Here is a 20,270-nt window from a genome sequence, read left to right on the forward strand (position 1 = left end):
TGTGGTTTGTTTCAGTGGTGAAGCAAATTATAATTTCATTAATGTAACCATGACACTGCTGTTTGTAACTATTACAAAATGTATAAAAGCTACTTCACAGTGTAAGAGGAATATATTTCATCCATCCAACAGCTGTAGTTGCTTATATTGAAATTTTCTTTCTGGCAAAATGATATAATGATACACTCACAGTGTACATTGTGCTTTCTGTGTTTTAAACCACCTGTCATGACCAGCTGAGATCTAATCCGACCAAATACCACTTCGGCCAGAATCATACAACAATAAAATACTGCTTAAATATTAATGCTGCAGTTTTCTTTCCTCTAAAATGTACAATTTGTCACATTGTGCACTCTGTTTGCTACTTCAGTTGATTTTTATTACAAATACTTGTTCACATTCATATTTAACATTTTGAAACTGAATTTGTAATTAAATAAGATATTGCTTAATCAAATATTGCAAATATGCAAGGCTATTTATTCAAGTTAATTAAACTTAAAAATTCTTGTATTCATTTTCAGAAGATTACGAGCAGCTCTTCATCTACATCTACATCTTTTGACTTGAAATGATGAGTTGAATGAATTTACTGAACAGAGTTCAATCAGTTCATTAGTTTCCAAAGAAAAGTGGCCAGTATATTAACAGACTTCACAGATAAATCATTTGAGAGTTTACAGTAAAAATTATAACTTATTTCAGTAGATTTTTGAGTTTTGAGCCCAACTCAATTTTTCAACTTTTGAAAATTTTTAGGACCCCCAAGAATTTGTATTTCAAAAGATGTTTTAAGTTGTCATTTCAACAGTAAAGTAAGTAGGTACCCCCTTATACTTTATTAAATAAATAATATTTATTTAATAAATTAACTAGAAGCAATTTCACATGTTGTCTTGGAGCCAATACAGAAACAAAGCCGCAGCTGCAGCTATAAGTTCTTTGTGTGAAATGAAGAACTGACTCTTCAAACTGAGGAAATATAAAAGGAATTTTTGTTTGAAATATTCTTTGGTTTGAGAGGATTTTCTAAAGTACAACTGAATTAATATCATGTTTATTTGACTAGAGAGCCTGATTTGTTTTGAATCATTACAAAATTACCTCAACTTCTCTCTTCAGATTCAGTCAACTTAAAAAAAAAAAAAAAAAGAACAGTTTATTTTAAACATTTACTTACTCACTTTAAGTAAAGGTATTCATTTATCTATTACATCTTAAAGTTCTGGACAAATGCAACATTTTTAGTAGAGCTGCAAGAATTTGTTGATTAATCATTTAGACCATCGCAAGAAAATCTGTCGCCAATTTTGGAAAATCAATTTATTGTTTCAGTCATTTTTGAAGCAAAACCATCAAACATTTGCTGCTTCCAGCTTTTTAAATGTAAAGGTTTGTTATTTCTCTATGTCATTTATGTTATTAAATGGAGACTCTGGATTTTGGATCGTTGGTTGGATAATAGATTATTTGAAGACGTCACTTTGGGCTCTGGTACACTGTTAGGAGCATTTTCTTTTTTCTTTTTTTTTTTCTTTTTTTTTTTTTTTACAATTTTCAACATTTTATAGACTAAACAATTAATTGTGATTAATAATGAAACTAATTGTTAAGCTGCAACCATAGTTTTAAGAGTTTAGTCTCTAAATTCTGTCTATGGTGAGCGGTCAGGATGTCGACAATCATCACTCGTATGTAAAACCATAACAGGTGTTGCTTTTCAATTTTTTTTCAATCTGTTGCAGCTTTTCTTAAACATGTTCTTTGAATTTATTCACTGTTATTTCCACTCTGTCCACACTGACTCTCAAGAAAGTGCAGTGAGTGTCCATGTTTGTTACAAAACACCTGTGCCTTGAGGAAATTCTCGATTCCTCATGAATTGTAAAGAGGAGCCCACATATAACAGAGTAAACCTGAAGCACTGGGGGAGACAACATTTATTTTAGAGGCTGGATAAGCTGGGATTGGCAGCGGGACCTTGACTAATACAGAATATAAATCTTAATAGCTTTCTATGATATACAGCAACACCTAATAGAGTGTCTGGCCTTCTGGCCATAAAATTAAATGTCACTGACGCTCCGCCGACCCTCATTATCATACAAGAGACTGAACATTGACGTCACTCTTCTAATAAATATACAAATTACATACTGAGGTGCAAAATATGACTTTGTAAATAGCTGTCTTCTCCACCTGTCCTCTCAGTCTTTGAGCTCACAGGAAAGTATCTGTGACTCTGTCCATCTATGCTGGATGCACTAATAAAGTTGAGTTTTATTGCATGACGAAGAAGTGAAAGCACAAATATAACATCTCACCAGAACAAGGCCTCTAAATAATGTGCATGAATCAATCTGATTCACTGACCCATGGCAAACTCTCTGGCTCTCTTAAATTGACTTAAAATGTCAAATGGCTTACAGGCGACAACATTTTAACATTTCCACTGAAGCTCCGTGCAAGTAATTATGCACTTTTATTAGGACGTCTCGCTGCTTTGTATGCAGCTCTAACTGTGGAGTTTTTCCGTGGGCTCTGAGTCAAGAGGATTCAAATGGCCCGAGAGTTTAATGAACTGGTAGCATAAAAGCATTAGTCATTTGGCAGCCCAGTTTCTCCACCTGCTCCCCTATGGGATGTTGTTGAGAGTGACATCTGAAAACACCTGCTTCGATCCCATTTACACAGTCAGTAAACCAGTCAATCAGGCTGAAGAGCTGGTAAAACATGACTGTGCCCTTGAAGCATGGGCCACAGCACTTGTCTTTTTATTGAGTCTATAATTCACCTGTGACTGCCTGTTGATTTATCACGGTTAGAACGGATGGGACTGTGGATATTGCTGATGGCAGTTGTGGCCAGCAAAAGTGTGTGTGTGTGTGTGTCTGCTGTGTGGCCTGCGGGAGGGGGGATAGGCTACAGCTGGAAGTATATAACCCAACAGGGACCATCAGAGCATGTACAAGTCTTCTGTCCACCCGAGGAGCACCTGTCCTTCCATCAGCAGCATCCCATCATGATGAAGTGTAACCATCTCCTGTCCTGGGCCTTCCTGCTCGTGGCCTCTGGTCCCCTGCTGGCCCACCCAATCACAGAGTCTGCTGAGATGCCCTATTCAGGACCTGGTGAGTGGGAAGTAATATTATAGCTGTTATTCACACTAATTCAGTGCCTTGATTAGCATTTTTAGCGATAAAACTTAATTTGTGGAGATTAATAGCAGGCAAGGCCTTGAAGTAATCGCTTAAGAGCCGCGGTGTTGAGCGTTGATTGTTCTGCCAAAGTTCACACATCATGGACCATTAATGCTGGATTTCTCTGCCACCTGAGAATATATTCAGTTTTCTGTTTAAATGCCAAATTATCATTAATTGTTTCATATTTCATGATAAAAGTGAAACTGTGTTTGCACAATTTAGCATAAACCAGGTTCTCATATTTTTCTAAGCCAAGGAACACTTAAAAAATAGAAAATGTATTATTGTGTATTGTATTAGAAAGATGTAGAGAACCAGTTTCCACCATTAATGGATGATGAGTGGATGACATGCGCTTGATTGACTATTTAATACTACTTATTTCATACTACTACTTGAACTATTTTATATTTTAAAAATTAAAATATTCATTGAACAATGAACAGGGTTTCCTCAGGACCTTAAAAAGTCTTTAAAAAGTCTAAAAGCCAATTAAAACTGTAGGCCTTAAAATGTCTTGAATACAATTTTGACAGGTCTTTAAGAAAACTGATTAGATTATTAAGGTAATTTTACATTACATATAAAGTTACAACTTAAGTCTTGCATTTAATTGTGTTTTGTGAAACTTGTGCTTTTATCATCCTTTGAAAACTACAAAACCAACACGGAACCAATAATCTTTAATGTAAACTGTCAAAATTTATCAGACCACATGCAGCGAGATTTTTATTAAACCTTCAACTGTGAAGAAGACAAGGAGTTTTACAATATATGATTTGGATTGACAGATTTCATTTAGAGACTAATGAGTATTAATTTATAAGGGATTAATTGACATACTTTTTAGCAAAGCTTTTTCCACAATGGTCTTAAAAAGGTCTTAAAAAGTCTTATATTTAACTTGTTGATAATGTCAATGAAAGAAAATAATTCAAATTAATTCATGGTCCCCCTGGCAGAGTGCCATGTACCTCTTGAAGTCCCCAGACCCCCTCTTTAGAATCACTGGCATAAACTACACAAGTGAGCCAAATAAATCTTGTGTCATTGTGTGAATCTATACCTTGTATGTGACTAACTTTGTGTGGTTGTTTGGTGGTCCTCAGTATCAGTGGAGGACCGAGGAGTCGGCGGTCTGGATGATCTGTCTCTCTCTGAGCAAACGTTCCCTCTTCAGGACGGTGCCGGTCTCAGATATTCAACTCTGATGTCTGGAGAGGTCAACAGAGATGGTAAGAAACACACATCAGAGCACATTTATACGAGCTCATTATATATTGAAGCGTTCACTTACTTCATGCAGGGAAGTTGCCCACTTTCTCTTTTAGTAAGACCTTTTTTCACAACAGCCATATTGCCATGAAATAGCAGAGTAAACACAGCTGTTACAAATAATACTAATTAAGGTTTGGGTCAAACAGAGTCAGGGTGCTGCGATTGTGCATGTTGGCTCACTGGAAAGGCTCTGCTACACTAAATGGAACAGAATTAATTAGTGTAATTGTTAACACCTGTGTTTGCCCTACTATTTATTATCAATATGGCTACTGTGAATAAAGGTGTATTGTGCTACAAATCTATAGCCTACCGGTGTAACCATATTCTTCTGTGGTTGGTTACCAAGAAGCTGGGGGGTGGCATTTTTTTCCCCCAACTTTTCAATAATAATTATATCTTTCTAAAAATCCATATGACAAAATGGCATCAGAATGCTTGGACTATTCCGTGATCTTACAGCGCATTTAGCCAACTCATAATAAACTGGCTTGACATGCTGCACAGACTGCTGAAAAATTAAGCGTAGGAGGAAGCCGAAGAGGCAATACCCACCCCAACCACAGCCTGCTCACCCTGTCTCCATCTGGCAAGAGATACAGAAGTATCCGTTGTGGACATGGAGGACCCCACATCTGTGTTTGCCTTAACCCCCAAAATAACTAGATCTGCCCCTTCAAAGAAGCACCCCTGGAGAAGCAGTAGTTTGTAGTTAATGATGGAGTTGTGAGAGACACCGCTTAATTTTTTCTTCAACCTTTTCTTTGTCATTGCCCAAAACCTTGATATGCATAAAAACATGGCTAATACAACAAAGTGACAGGAATTAACTCAAATATCAAAATAACCTCATGTTTTATTTTCCTTCAGGCGTCAGAACAGCGGGTCTGCTTCCTCGGGGGATGAAAAGAGAGGTTGGTTTTCTACAAGTTTCATCCCTACATCAACAAAGAAAAGTAAGCTACATACTGTAAACAAAATGTTTATCTCTGCTACTTTATCCTGTTTTTCAGGTCCTACTGGAGAAACAAAGTCTCCTAAATCCCTTCAGCCATGTGCTGGGCATCCGGAAGCAGTTCAGGAAGAGATCAGGGAATTCTGAGTGTTTCTGGAAATACTGCGTCTAAAGCTGATGCCAAACACAAGAGAGACAGGGCTTGCACTATAAAAAAAAATATCCCTAACTTGCACTCACATAAGTACATGCAGACAAAATAAGAAACATCATGCATGCATATGCTGAATGTGTGCATATGCATGTCCAGGTGCATGTGCTCACACATACATCCTAACATACATAAGCGCTGTCAGTAATGCCATAGGTATGATTGAGACGTGTTGCTTGGGGACTTTGAGATGATTTATTGAGATTACTTTTATGTTGTGTGAAACTATATTTATGTTTACACATTTGTTAACAGTCCTTGGTTGTCTGACGTATGACCAAATGTCTTTTAAATGTTATACAGCAATGCTGAATAGAAATAAAAACTATATTATAAATGCTGTCTCTGCTAATTGTCTTTTCTTGATAAAAAGTGTTGATGAGAAACATGTTGGTAGAAGAGGAAAACACCTATAGTCCTTCCTTCAAAGTAAAAGAGGAAACAAAAAGACGTAGCAAACTTTGTTCTCGAGTTTTCTTCATTTTTTCCTTTTTTTATTATTTTACAGCAGAAAGAATATAAAGCATTCAGAAAACATCTTCCATATTTTAAGGGCAATTCAAAACGTTTTGCATGGCTTCAGCAGCTGAAATCTCTTTTTTTTTTTAACATATCCATCGAGTCAGTGACGCTTGTACATGCACAATTACAAAAATAAAACTTACAAACAAGAGAAGGGGAGAAAAAGGAGGAAAGCAAAACACATTGGGAGGAGAACCGAGAGGAGATGAAACTTTTAGGGGTAAGGGGTTGGGAGCGGAGAAAAATTGGGTCACATAACAGGGAAAGACAGAGAGAAAGACAGCTATAGAGGAGAGGAAAATAGATCTAACACTAGTTCACATGCAAAGTGTCGAGGACCCGTGACTTTCTATCAAAGCAGGGCCTTTTTTTTTCTTCTCGGTTTGGAATTGATGAAAACGTGCAGTTCGGTAAAGGGTGCCATATAATTGCTGTCCATAAACTACTGAATGCTTGTCTTGCAATACTGGCATTTGCATAAGAGTAAGTCGACTACATGTGTCCAATCATTTTAAACTTCACTAGGTCTATAGGTCTCCACAAAATAGTTCTTTATTGCTCTGTGTCCACGAGTGGAATATGTTGTAAAACTGTTTCTGTTCTGTTGTCCTGATGTGCCTACCTTTCTCCGGTGTGGGTGCTTAGGGAAAAAGAAGAGGAGGAAAGGCAGATTCCCAGGTCAATTCACAGAACGTCTTGGAATTGATAATAGTGTATACTAATAATGAAGAGTGCCTATCAGCTAACCTGTCATCCCATTCATAAATGGCAGTAAAAACAAGATTTGCAGGTGAACTTTTCATATAACTACACTCTTAATCTTAAATACCCTCTACACTTTGTCACTTAGATAAATTAAAGGCCTAAAGAACCGGCCAGAATTATACTATGATTCGACAGGCTCCTATGACAGAAAGTCAAATCATTTATCTTAATGAGCTATATATAACAGGACTTTATTCCAGGGCTCCACTGGTGTCTGTAATGTTCCGACGTTAACTGAGAGGAAATGGGTTTTTATTTCATATTCATTCATTTTAAAGACTTCAGTGTCGCAGCGGTGAACCTGTCTGTCCCAGATTCTTTCCCAGAAAGCACTGCTGAAAGCTTTTCAATTTCAGCTTCTTCGTCTTCTGCTGTGAATCACGTGTCCTGCTCTGTTTCCTCCTCCCCATTTTGGCACCCTGAGTAAAATACAGAAGGGAGGTGAACCAGTCCCTCGGCCTGGTAGAAGAGCAATGCTGCCTTCACCGCTCAGTAGTGTACAAATGAAACTGACACCTTGTGACATGTCTGCATGTGTGCTGCTGCTGTGCTGTGTCTTGTGCATGTGTTTGTTTGTGTGTACCGTGTGTCACTTAGTTTAATACTCGCTATACATACTGTCACAATGGTCTCCAACCTTGTCTCTTTGTCCTATTTGAAGTTGGGAGCACACTGATCAAATCTAAATGAATTTAAAAAACTTAAAGAAAAAGTCTAAAAAGTTAGAGCTCGGCCTAAAAAACAATCTTGTTGTCATGCTTCTTCGCCATGAAAGCGTCAGTAGCTACTGTGCACTGATCATTGGCTCGTTTGTTGGTTTTCCCGTCTGCCCTCCGGTCACATGCCCTCTGTCTTTCTGAGTTCTGTGACACGTCAAACCAACGTTCATCGTTTTACAGAACAGTAAGTCTTTTAACAACTCTATCTGACTACCGATTCTAGGAAAATAAGCATGCTTTAGGTGCAGTTCTGTCACCCAGTTAACTATTTTACCCATGCAAGCATAATAAATCCTTCTCCTTTTTTTGCCACGACATTGCATCGGCTATGCATTCTAACCACACGTTAGAGGACGAATGCAAGGCAACAAACCCCAGTAGTGGCATTTCTAAAATGTGAGTTTAACAAGCTGTCCCAGTAGAAAACAGAAAAGAAGAAGGCAGAAGAAAACTAAAAACAAAGCTTAGCATGTCGACAAGCTGGAGTGCTGATGTGAACGGGGAATATCATATTGTGGCTTTGGTGAGTGTGAGGTGATGGTGATCATGTGGAGGATACAGCACTGTCTGTGGGTGACCATGTTCTCTCGATCTCAGGTACACTGGATGCATTCTGACACTGGATTTGTGTGAACAGGATATGAATAGGCACTTTCTACATAAACACTCAGGAAAATAAAAGTTTACATCATCAGGTGTGTGGAAAAAAAACAACAGAACAACCAGTCAGTCAAGGAAATAAATATGAGAAATATCTAACAAACATGACAACACTTTGAAAAACAAAACTCAAGTTTTTCAGTGGCACTTGGCTGAATAATAAAATGTCATTACTTGGATAAAGAATACACTTTCTGGTAGGAATATATTATAGGAATTAGGCAGCAACCAACAGGCACCTCTAAACCAGCAGCTCATGTATATATTCTCTCTCAAGCCCAATCAAACCTGCTATATATGTATATATTATCCAATATACAAGACACATCTTATGTCTTGGCACCAGTGCACTGTTTTACACATTAGTTACTACAGTCATTTCGGCTCATTGACCCTCCGTAAAATGTTGTTTTAGCACCTTTGGCAGTTCATTTTGCAAATGTTTTCAGCTGCTTGACAAAGAAACCCAGCCATGTACAGTATGCTACACGTTTTTCAAGCAAGTCATCTTCTTCTTTGTTCTTTTTGACATGGATTACAAGGCCTATTCAGACCCTGGCAGCCTTGATCCGGGACTTTTATTGTATTAGGACAATGCTGTCACCAGTTTACTACAGGGATCAATCAGCCAAGAACTGATGAATCAACGCTTGCGGCTGCAACATACTGCACATTTACAGTAAAGAGGTGGATTCAATCTTTCTCAGTGACAGAGAGCAATCACATGGATCACTTTACAGGGACACCATGGGCAAGGCTGCCGATCTTTAAGATCAGACGAGATACCTCAGTAACATATATCACATTCCGTTTGCAATGACAACAAAAATAAAACTCGGTGATGGTCAAATGCTTCAGTTATATGTGGGGATGGTGGAGACATGAGAGACTTAAATGTTTTCTGCTTGAGTATGACTCCCCCCCTGCAAACTGTATACCTCTATTGTTCTAGTGATCCTCGGCCAGTTGTGATCATATGGTCGTCAGTGCGAGTGTGTGTGTTTCACTGTATGATTATCTGTTCTGCAAAAATTAACTTAATTCTCTTCTTAAGCTATATAGCATTCACATACCTTGGCACCATTGGCAAAAAATTCTTGGTAGCCCAAAAGAAAAAAAAAAAACCCAAAAAAAAACAACAAACAAAATGTAAACATAACCATACTTGTTTTAAGATAATTTTGCAGACTTTTCCTAAATCTAAATACAGTATTTTTTTTTTTACTTTTTTATATTGCAATAGTATCATGCTTTAGCAAAATGTTCTTCTCAAGAACAATCAAAATAAAATAAAATACTCTAATAGTGAAATAGTTTTAATTTTACAGAGCATAGCCACTACTGCTTTTGTTGTTTTTTTCCCTTTTGACTCTGTTCATACTTTTCATGCACATAGCTCATTTTTATCCCAGGTATTTACACTATTTACAAACAATACAACCATACTTCTTAGGCATTCAAACAAAACTATACAAATATTCTGTTTTTGTCTCGTACCTGTTTTTGACCCATTTTTAATGAATAAAATAATATATTTCTAAAATACAATCCCCTTTGGGTAAATGTTTTTTTTTTCCTACGTACTTTCAGCCTTCTTTATATACAGAAATCGCTCAATTGTCAAAAATATGGATTTGTCAAACCCCTATTTTGGGACAAGCTTAGGGACCCCTCAAAGAATCTCTAAGACGTCAAGGCAATGTATGTGATCTTCCCCTCAAAAGCCTTCACAGGCTCTGAAGTTCGTTTAAAAAGAACAGTAATAACCTGCATGACCAGAACCGTTACAACACAAAAGAGGCAAGTTCTTTTCTCTTGTTAGGTTTCAGAGGAGCAATCAACTGAACGAAGCAAAAATGAAACGAAAGAAACAGGACGATACAGGGATAGCTTCGTTACTGAGATGGTAGAACTTATGAGGGGGAGAAGATGGAGACAAAAAGGAAATCAGAGGATAGGCTGAAAGACTAGACCATAAGCACACAAGCAAAGACTTTTCTTGCCAAGAAGTCATGCATTTTTTCTTGGTAGGATTCAACAACATAGAGTCTGAAGATACAGATCACCAATACATTGGACATGATGGAACAAATACATCGGACAGTATGGAACAAATTCAAGTAATAAAGTGGCAATATATACGATAAAGCATAGGGTTTTTTTAAGAAATGGCAAAACAGAAATATTTTATCCTCCATCTGCTTCTGCATGGTTAATAAACCCCTGACTACATTCATTTGTAGCTCCACCCGTGTGGGCAGACTGCTGGGGTAGAGCACAGTGGGACAGGAGGAGTTGTTGAGCTAAATTGAATATTATATCATCTACAGCGGTGGACAGAAGTGGGCGCGTGGGTTACCAATATATTTGGTAAAAAAACAAAATCCTTCTTCAAATGATTGGTCACTTAAAAAATTATGAAATACAATTAGAGCCCAGAGTGTTTCTGCATGGTCTCCCCTATCCTCTGAGATCTTCTGCAGCAGCCTTAGTTTACGTCTCCTCAGGACCTCCTTGGACATGTCCTGCGTTCGCTTCCTTCACCGTCCCAAACCTCTTCATCATATCCAAAAAAGACAAAGCAATCCATGAAAAAGTGCAAAAAATGCCATGAAGCAAATGTTCTGCACCCCACCCACCCCCAACCCTTTTGAGTTTATAATCCCGTAGAAGTTGCCACTCTCCAACCAAAAAATCAAGTCAGTGGAAAGAATAGATATGTGAAAAAATGCTGTTGTACATGTAATAGTAGTTGAACCAGTAACACTGCAGTAGTAGTAATAATCGCAGTGCTTGCATTGATGTTTTTCTTTTTCCGTTTCTCTTGTAAAATGTCTCGGGTACAAACAAAAAAGAAAAGAGGAGTCAGGAGAGTGATGTCACATCGCGAGGGGGCTCTTCTGAGGGGTCTCATGTTCCCTGGCCCTTTTCAATTCTTTCACCCTGGAACACAGAGAGACACAGGTGTCCATGAATGCAACATCCAAGACTTGAGCTTTATAGTAGCAAGCTTATCAAGACACACACACACAGGCCTGTACAGCCAGAACTATCAGAACAACATCAAGTCAGCCCAGATCATCAGGACGTACGGCTCGTCTGTGAAAGAAAACGTTGGTCAGGATTGAATTTAACTTTGGAATGAACAAAAGGGAATATTTATAGCACAATCATTACCACACTAACCTATCCGACAAAATAAATACAAGAAATCTTGCCATAAAATGCATGCCATTTTGAAGTGTTCCAAAACAATATGGTATGATATTCTAATTGTTATAATTATAATCACTCTATGTTGATATTACTCATTTCAAAGTGACACCTGACACACTGAAATACTTTCTTTTGCTCAAAATGCAGCATGTACCACAGCATGACGTGACTACTCATTTGATTATTGCAAACATTAATATAGAAGCAGAGGTGGGACCATGTCATTGTTTTTGCATGTCTTAAACTTAAAAATTTGAATCCTAAACAAGTCAAAATATGCTCTTCAACAAGTGTAATGTCAGTTTTAACAACACTGCCTTGCTGTTATTTGTGCAACTTCAAATGCTGAAGCTGGAAGTTGTGGAGCCTCCGTCCGTAATTTCTGACCTGAACGTTTTGCATGCTGTTATTCGTTTTTTGTTACGCAATGCCTCATATCTGTACACGAACAAAATTATCTTTAGCATCTTATCATCACTCTCTTGAACTTGGCTAAATGCTGTCAGATGGGTTCAAACAAAGTGGATCTGGGGAATTCGGTGTCGACTTGCAGGGAATTAATTATATCAAAGGAGAAATCTGTACTATATTTACTGTAATAAATCATAAAATTACCATGATATGCTATCAGGGATTGAGGAAACATGCTAAGTTAAAATATGTGCTTCTCTGTTGTCCTTTGACATTTATTTACTGCCCTGTAATGTGTGTTATTGTTTGTCCATTTCATGGTAATTGGAGTTCAAATTAATGTTGAATGTTGTCTGTTTTTCAGTCATGAATCATGAATTATCTTTTAGGAGCACATGTTTATAACAGTGAAATTAATTGTAATTCGCTTTACATTGAGAGACAACCGACGGTTATAAACAGCTGATGAACTTACAGTGCATCACTGCATGTTATTGTGAAATTACAATGTTGTGCTTGTCTTGCACTCCTGCAGTGTTCCTGCAGCCTGCCTGAGCGTCCTTGAGCCTGGGGAGGAGGCGGCGGCAGGTGAAAAACTTGTGCCAGCTATAGATCGTATATTAAATAGCGATTCTACCCATTTAATATACCATCTATGGCGCCAACTTCCTATTTGGACCACAGTACTCACTTCTGGCCACGCAATAGTTACATATTGCTCCATTAACATTAGTTGATTCAGGAAATGAAGGGAAATTAATTGATCTTTGTCGTACTTACTAATCCTTTGTATTTTCAAGTCAAAAGGCTCGAGTCCAAGTGAGGTCAGACGTTTTAGTTGTTAAAGTCCAAGTATAGCGGCAAGTCTTTTTGATTTTGTCAAGTCGAGTCTAAAGTCATCAAATTTGGGAATCGAGTCCGACTTTAGTCCAAGGCATGACTCCACACCTCTGTGTAGAACTGTCCTTCTACAGTTTTAGAGCTATTTTTTCAGTAATGAAAAGCATGAATCAATGCACTAAACGTTTACGGTCAAGGTAGGTCACTTCCACCTATAATAGACTAAAAGAGCTAAGAAGTCTTTCCAAACACAGTGGTCAAGGCTGAGAGGAAATGCTCAGTTTCAAATATTCATAAATGCATTGTCTGGCAGTTCACAAAAGAACACCACCAGAGGCTGGTGTGGGTTCATAGAAGAGACACGTGTCTCAAGTGTATGAGCAAAAAGCGGTCAGTCTGCCAAGCACACAGCAGTCCTTACCCTAAAAATTGATTTTAATACATCAGCCACCACCATGTAATGGATTTGGCCCCCGAACTTAGTCTGAGCAGAAGGTATCTACTGCAACATTTATGTACTGAAGAGAGGGAGACTTTGTAGATGCATGGTTGGATGCAGTGTCTGCACACACCCTTTATGTGTGTTTGTGCGTGTGCTGCATCCTCTCATGCTGAGCTGGAGTACTCCCTGGAGGTATGAATCCATTAAAGCTCTACGTTTCAGTCCCAGTGGGCGGAGGAACCTATTGTTTGTTTTTTCCTGGCTGTGACCTATATGCTCTCACAGCTTGCTAACCTATATCACAGTACAGCAGACACGCCTGCCATATCAACAATCTCACCTGCTCTAAAAGCATGATACCCTATTTTAGGACAATATACAGCAGAGTCAAAACATGTAATATGAATGTCAACAGCAAGGAAGTTGAAGGGACAGTTCACCCCAAAATTCAAAACTACATATTTTTTCCTCTTACTTGCAGTGCTATTTATCCATCTAGATTGTTTTGGTGAGAGTTGCCAAGTTTTGGAGATACCGGCTGTAGAGATGTGTACCTTCTCTTCAATATAATGTGGAAATGGCATTTGGCTTGTGTTGCCCAAAGCACCAAAAAATACATTTGAAAAATTCAGTAGTAATGTCTCTTCCCAGAACAGTTTCATGTAGGAACTACTTTTTTTCTATGGTAGAACTACTACTGAGGTCTATAGACTATCTTGAATAACTGGGTCACAACCTCTGTGAAGAGACATTACTGTACTGCATTTCAACAAATGTATTATTTTGCAATGTATGTATTCAAATGTATTTTTGGTGCTTTGAGCACCATTGGCTGAGTGTCATTTACACTGTAACAGTTAAGTATTTGTCTAACTTTAAAAAGTTAACACCCGGGCTGCCTTAATTCAACTTAATTGAAGTTAACTGAATTTGAAAAGACAAGTTGAGGTAATTCTGCACTGATTCAAAACAAATAATCTTTTCTCATCAAATAAACTTGATATTAATTCAGTTTTACTTGAGAAAACACGTTCAGTCTTTTCATGATTGTGAAAACAAGCCACCATGCCTGATCTTAAAGTGTCTTAGAAACACACAGCAAGTTTTCATCACGTTTTTTCTTCAAACTAATAAAAAGGCAGAGTTTCAGGGAAGGTTTTGACTTTCAGTGTATGCTGGTAAGTCTGTTAATATGCTGATCATGTCTCTTTAGAAACATATTTTAATGAGTCAAATTAGAAGAACTCATGTTTGTACATTCTGAAAATAAATACTAGAAATTTTAAGTTTAATTCACTCGATTACATAAAACTTGTATATACACATTAAGTTAATGAGAAAAAGATTAGTTGATTCCACTAATTCCTGTAAGATTTTTTACAGTGTAGTCTTGTTATATTTGAGAGAAGGCAGACATCTCAACAGCTGATATCTCCAAAACTTGGCAACTCACACCAAAACAATCTAGATAGATAAATAGCACTACAGGCCAGGAAAAATCTGCATTTTTGATGTGGGGGTGAACTGTCCCTTTGAATATTTGTGACAATAATCAAATGCTCAAATTTCTATATGATACATACAATATTCTGAGCTTTTCCCCATCCAGTTGTATCCTTTTGTATAGTATTTTTCTTTATTTATTTGTGTTCTTTTGATGAACCAGTGGGCATAATACATTCAACAGTTTGACACAGTTATAGTAAATGGAAATTAGAGGAGTTTCGATCCCCCTCTCAGTCTGTCGAGTGGCTAGAAACAGGACACACAGCCAGTCAGACAGACAGACAACTACTTGAGAAACAGCAGGCCCATACTGTAGCATGCCTAAAGGTAGAAGAGCAAGGCCCATAGTTGTCACCACTTGACATGCAGCAGAATAAAAAACATGATCGAAAAAAGCTTCCCGTTTTCTCAAACTGGCTATCTGCATAACCACACAAAACTGAAATAAAAAAAACAAAAACAATCATGAACAAAAAGTAACTTCCAAGGAGAGAAAGACAGAGATAAAGAGAGTCAGAGAAGAAGTGCCTGTTAAGTGTTGCAGTGACATTATCATTCATAAGCATTTTGTTAGTTCGAGATCTCTAAATCTGAGCTTCTCAGTCCACCTGTGGCTCCAGTCGGCAGCCTTCATGCAAGCAGGCATCAAGCAACAGTGATGGAGAAGGAGGAGGTAGGGTGGGTGGAGGGGTGGGAGAGAAAGAGCAAAAGAGAAAATGAGAGTGAAGGAAGGAAGGAGGGAGAGAATGCGAAGGCCGAGACCTCAGGAGGAGATAATTGTATTATTAAAGAGTGAGAGTGAGAGACAGAGAGGGAGATAAGAGGGAGAGGAGAGAAGAGAGAGGCACGAACTGAGTTGCTGAGGCTGCACTCACCCGCTTGAACAGTCTATGGTCCATCAAGGGGCTTGGCATAAACAGCAAAACAATACCAGACAGCTATTAGCACACAGTAGGCACTGTGAGGGAGGGGGCGAGGACAGGTGGGGGGGCCAAATACAGTGAGGAGGGGGAGGGGGGTGGAGCTTAGGTGTTGGAGACATTTCTAACCACCCAATTTGTCCAAGAAAAATAAATCAAACACACAACACGGAGTGAAAAGAATAGCTGAGAGATGGACAAGATCATGAAATTAGTGGTAGTTTCTACTGTGTCTTACTGATTAGCTCGATTGGATTCTATTTTGTAGACCATGAACCCTTGGAGTACATCTGAAAGTTTTATCTAGCCTATGTGAAGGTGTGTGTGTGTGTTTGTATGTGTAAATGAGTATGTGTGAGAGTCAGTGTCGGGGTCTACCTGTGGCGGCAGCGACGTAGGAACCTCATGATCTTCCTGGCAGCCTGATCCTGCCTCTTTGTGAGCAGACTACCTCTACAAAACACCAGAAAGAGAACAGAGTCTTATTTTTGTAGAGCAACTTCTCCTCTTAAAACGAGAGTGAGTCAACTTGTATCTTTCAGTGAAAATGTGAAGGGTTCTATTCCAAAACACTTTTTGATTTGTACTTTGGATTTGCAGTTAAAACTCATTTCTCGATGACCACACTACCAATTTATTTATAGTCACTCAATGTTCCTAGAAAAAAAAAACAAATCTTCATTTTCAGGCCAGAACTGTTTTAAATAAAAGTTGGGACGCTGTGCAAAATATGAAATAAAAAACAATGTAATCATTTGGTAATCCTTTTTGACATATACTGAGAAACAATATATTTAACATACCTCATCAACTTTATAAATTTTTGCACACGCTTATTCTGAATTTAATGCTAGCAGCGTGTTTCTAAATACTTTGGACAGGGGCAGCAAAAGACTGGGAAAGTTGTGTAATGTGGTGAGGATGAGGCACCACTTTGTGAAAAACTATGTGGTTAAATAGTCAGTTTAGAACAACATGTCTTAAAACATAATTGCAGTGCATTTAGGGGTTCACCATCTACATTCCATATATAATTCAGAGAACGTATGGGGCAACTGAACGTCCATGACGTTCAATCCCTCAAGGAGCACTGCATTAAATATTGACATGACTGTATAAAGGATATTACTGCATTTCCCTTAAATTTATGTTTTACACAGCACCTCGTCTTTTTTGGAATTGGAGTTGCACTTTATACATTTTGGATGTTTATCATATAGAAACTGCCATGTGATCATGCCTTGACTATTTACTTGCCAATTCATTGGCTTCTCTTTGATAGTAGATGCTTATCCTTAAATAATCTTGTTGCTGGACGGAGGATTGGATCTGGTTAGATGGAAGGTGTGATTGGCACTCTAGTATAATGGCAACATTTGTGAAAAGCTTCAAGTTTAAATTGAGATTTATGTTTTTTGATGATTTGGTAACTTTGAGTTGTATTTCAAATATCAATGTGGAACTAGGGAACTAGTGGAACTAGTTCTTAACTAGCATGTGACACCCCTCCTACTGTCTTAGAGGCAGTCCTGGCTAACCTCAGTACACTGCTGGTTGACAGTGGAAGGTGGTCAGCTGATCACGCTCACCTGGGGCCTTGAGATACATGAGCTGGCCCTGACATCAAACTGCATTACTTTGTTTTGGTGTGCAACTTCAACATCGCCAAAGCATGCACTGCTTTCATTGCTTAATTTCTCCCATTATTCATTTGTGTTAAAGGTATACTATGCTGGATTTTCGTAAAAAATAATTTTAGACTAACACAAAAATAATCACCTCTCAACCATCACTTATGAGAGGTGAGAGGTGTGTGTTTGTATCTGCAGAAACCTCTGCTCTCTGTCTGTAACGTTTCTGGTCATCAACCCTTGGGCAGTTGTGTGTAGCCCCCAGCCAATAATAGCCATCAGGGTTTGAGGCTGGGACTCTATAAAAACATAGTGGCCAGTCAGCTGGGGACGAGGGGCCAACTTTAAATGGTGTGTTTACAAAAAACAACTGACAAATCTTGCATAGAATACCTTTAATCTTAATTTTAATCAAGTTCTCTTGTAGAAGCAAGAGCAGAACCTTTGCATGGACTTCCTTCTTGTCACATTCCCTCTTGTGGCAGTATTTATTTGGGTAGTCTGTGCCGTACCTCAGTTTGTGCTGCACCAGGGCAGCAGCAGCCCCGCGGTGGTGGGGCTTCAGCCTGCCAAACTCCTTGTAGCTGCGGTAGTATTGCTGAATGAGCACAGCAGCCCTCCTGCTCTGCTGGAACTTCTTCTGTTCGTGGTAGCTGCGGAATTTACTCTGGATAAGGATGGCGGCCTGCGTCATCTTCTTATAAAGTGCATACTGCCAACGAGAGCAAAATAATATGTCACGCTTTACTGTGTGTGTGAATACTGCAACAGTGCTACGGGCTCAGGCTGTAGTAGAGGAACATGACCTGAAGTCTGGCATGAATTCAGCTGCTGGTAATGAAAAAACATTTACCTTCAAGGCTATCCATGTTAGCTTGTAAACAGAAAAAGGAAAAGACTGTGAATGATGCACAAACATACTCTAATATTCTCAAAAACTCAGTGAGAGTATTTAGATTATGTACAGTTGATATCTCCCTCCTAAAAGAAGGGATGGGCGATACCAAACTTTTTTAATTTGATACAAAACTGCTGCTGTTTGTCACAGTTATGCACAAGCACTTGCACTTAAACTTGCCACTTTTAGGGGCATGAACCATATGATGACTTAAGACTATCATAAGAATTACACTATTGTATTTATTATACTGTTACTGTTAATGTAATTTTGCTCAGACTCTTTATAACTTTCAAGGTGTGTTTTTAAATGTTTGAAGAAGAAATGCACAAACAGTGCATCTTGCTGTATTTTTATCTCCAGGTGAGCACCACACCACCTTGCGCTGCGTTTTCTTTCTGCCATTTCTCACGAGTTTGACGCGTTAGTGCGTGACTGTGTCCTCGATTCTCATGTCTCATCGGTTTCCATAGTTATGTGACATGCACGGGCCAGCTGAACAAATATGTCAGGCCTGTTTATTGGCACAAACATCATATAAAAGTACTGAAAACAGTTGGAAGGGATGCAGCCACCCACGTTTTGCATTTATTTAATGTTATTACAGCTATTTTTTAAGGAATGAATACAAAATGAGTAGCTTGTGAGAATCGGTGTATCAATCCTTCAGACTTGATCTGTCCATCCCTACCTAAAAGACTGTGATATACACTAATTAGATTGAAACGTGTAAATAGAAGGACTTTTTCGATGTGACCACATCAGTGACACTTGAAAGCTTTGGCGGTGCCTACCTGTTTGTATTTCTTGTAACAACGTTGAATAACAGCAGCAGCTACTTCCTGTTGCTCTCTGAGCGGCCGCCCCTGTTGGAGAATAGAGTGGAAGAAGTCAGAGGTCACAGTACAACCTGCGTTTTGCCACAAAGGATATCGGTGGCTCTGTCAAGTCTCCCTGAGGTCTCCTGGTGGCCGGAGAGTCCACCCCAGGTGAACTAGGCCCCCATGTGGGGAGGACGATGTGAACTTTTGAGGTCCACCTCAGCATCAGCTGGTAGACGGGCATAAAAGATGACTGTAAACGACAGCGGACAGTTTGTCATATGAAAACTCATTAAAGGTAGCTGGGGGTGGGCAGCGAGTTGAGGGATGGGATCGGGCAGGGGGGAAAGGGCTGGTGTGTGGAGAGCTAGTTACAAACAGGCAGTAGCAGGCTCCATACACCTAACTAAGAGAGAGAAACAGAGACAAAGAGAGAGGAGGAGGAGGAGAACAGAAGCTTAATTGTGTCTAATTGGAGGAGCAGGGGAACAGGGGACAGTGCAGTCATCCTCTAAGCAAGGCCATGCTCTGCTCAAGGCACCTTCCCATGCTGAAACCACAGGGACATATTTGAATACATTTCTGTTTATGTTGTCATGTGTATAGGAGCAGAGGAACAGAGAATGAGACAGAGATAGAGATAGAAAATTTGAATAATATTAAGCATGATTAAAAACAGTATACCCCCAGATGAAAGATATTAATGAACCTTACTGCAAAAATCAGAGCTCCACAGCTTGGAACCGAATCAAAGTGAACCCTTCAACAAAACAACACCATCTAATAATAATACCAGTGCTAACAGTACAGCCCTGTCACTGTGGGCTGCAGTACACACAGCATATGGCACCTGAGCGCCGGGCCTGTACCTTGTACTTGCGGAAGGCAGTTTGGACTAGGCGGGCGGCCTCATACAGCTCTCTCTGCTCTGGATCTGACAGAGTCAGCTGGGCCAGGTCTCGCTCCACCTTGCTGTTGGAGGCATTGATGAACTCACTCCAGTCAGCTGGGGATGGGAGTGTAGACCGCTCCAGGGGCCCCTCTCTCAGCGGAGACCCCCCAGGGCTGAGGCTGGGGTTGGACGATGGGGTCAGGGGTTCATTATACAGAGATCTGAAGAAGGAAGGTGACAGAAAATTTCACTTTATTTCAAACTGTTTTTTTCTTTAATATATATTTAGTGTAGGAAATGAAGAATATGTAAGCTTTCAGTACACCTGCCTACCTAACACTTACACTTAGGATCAGTTTGCACATTCAGCTTATGGT

At 39.0% G+C, this 20,270-nt stretch overlaps 2 protein-coding genes and 1 long non-coding RNA gene across 3 annotated transcripts in view; 1 reads left to right on the top strand and 2 right to left on the bottom strand.

Annotated features, from left to right (window-relative positions):
• The first annotated feature begins 1,537 nt into the window (after positions 1-1,537).
• LOC146324908 (prepro-urotensin II-beta-like) lies at positions 1,538-5,967 on the top strand. Its single transcript, XM_084720555.1, has 4 exons — positions 1,538-3,134; positions 4,316-4,441; positions 5,355-5,398; positions 5,498-5,967. The coding sequence occupies exons 1-4, from the start codon at positions 2,834-2,836 to the stop codon at positions 5,609-5,611; spliced, it is 585 nt and encodes a 194-aa protein (XP_084576681.1). The 5' UTR covers positions 1,538-2,833; the 3' UTR covers positions 5,612-5,967.
• On the bottom strand, positions 3,000-4,660 carry LOC146324909 (uncharacterized). Its single transcript, XR_014770694.1, has 3 exons — positions 4,504-4,660; positions 4,273-4,420; positions 3,000-3,131 (listed from the first exon to the last, which is right to left on the bottom strand). It is a non-coding gene; the product is annotated as an uncharacterized LOC146324909 (long non-coding RNA).
• A 143-nt stretch (positions 5,968-6,110) lies between the features above and the next one.
• camta1a (calmodulin binding transcription activator 1a) overlaps positions 6,111-20,270 on the bottom strand; it is a 411,604-nt gene continuing 397,444 nt past the window's right edge. The window contains exons 18-24 of the mRNA XM_084720554.1: positions 19,871-20,114; positions 18,975-19,046; positions 18,136-18,156; positions 17,795-17,994; positions 16,030-16,104; positions 15,607-15,637; positions 6,111-11,259 (exon numbers count right to left, since the gene is read on the bottom strand). Coding sequence (XP_084576680.1) covers positions 11,227-11,259; positions 15,607-15,637; positions 16,030-16,104; positions 17,795-17,994; positions 18,136-18,156; positions 18,975-19,046; positions 19,871-20,114 — 676 coding nt within the window. The 3' untranslated portion in view covers positions 6,111-11,226. The remainder of the gene's footprint in view (positions 11,260-15,606; positions 15,638-16,029; positions 16,105-17,794; positions 17,995-18,135; positions 18,157-18,974; positions 19,047-19,870; positions 20,115-20,270) is intronic.

The sequence above is a fragment of the Lutjanus erythropterus genome, chromosome 6, assembly GCF_056507025.1.
Source record: "Lutjanus erythropterus isolate fLutEry1 chromosome 6, fLutEry1.hap2, whole genome shotgun sequence".
Taxonomy (NCBI): domain Eukaryota; kingdom Metazoa; phylum Chordata; class Actinopteri; order Lutjaniformes; family Lutjanidae; genus Lutjanus; species Lutjanus erythropterus.

What these genes read in the sequence shown, in the direction of transcription:
- LOC146324908 (XM_084720555.1), top strand. Translation starts at nt 2,834, where the DNA reads ATGGGACTGTGGATATTGCTGATGGCAGTTGTGGCCAGCAAAAGTGTG. An exon ending in TGGAGAGGTCAACAGAGATG is followed by an intron (nt 4,442 to 5,354) that starts GTAAGAAACACA and finishes ATTTTCCTTCAG; the next exon opens with GCGTCAGAACAGCGGGTCTG. An exon ending in CTCGGGGGATGAAAAGAGAG is followed by an intron (nt 5,399 to 5,497) that starts GTTGGTTTTCTA and finishes CCTGTTTTTCAG; the next exon opens with GTCCTACTGGAGAAACAAAG.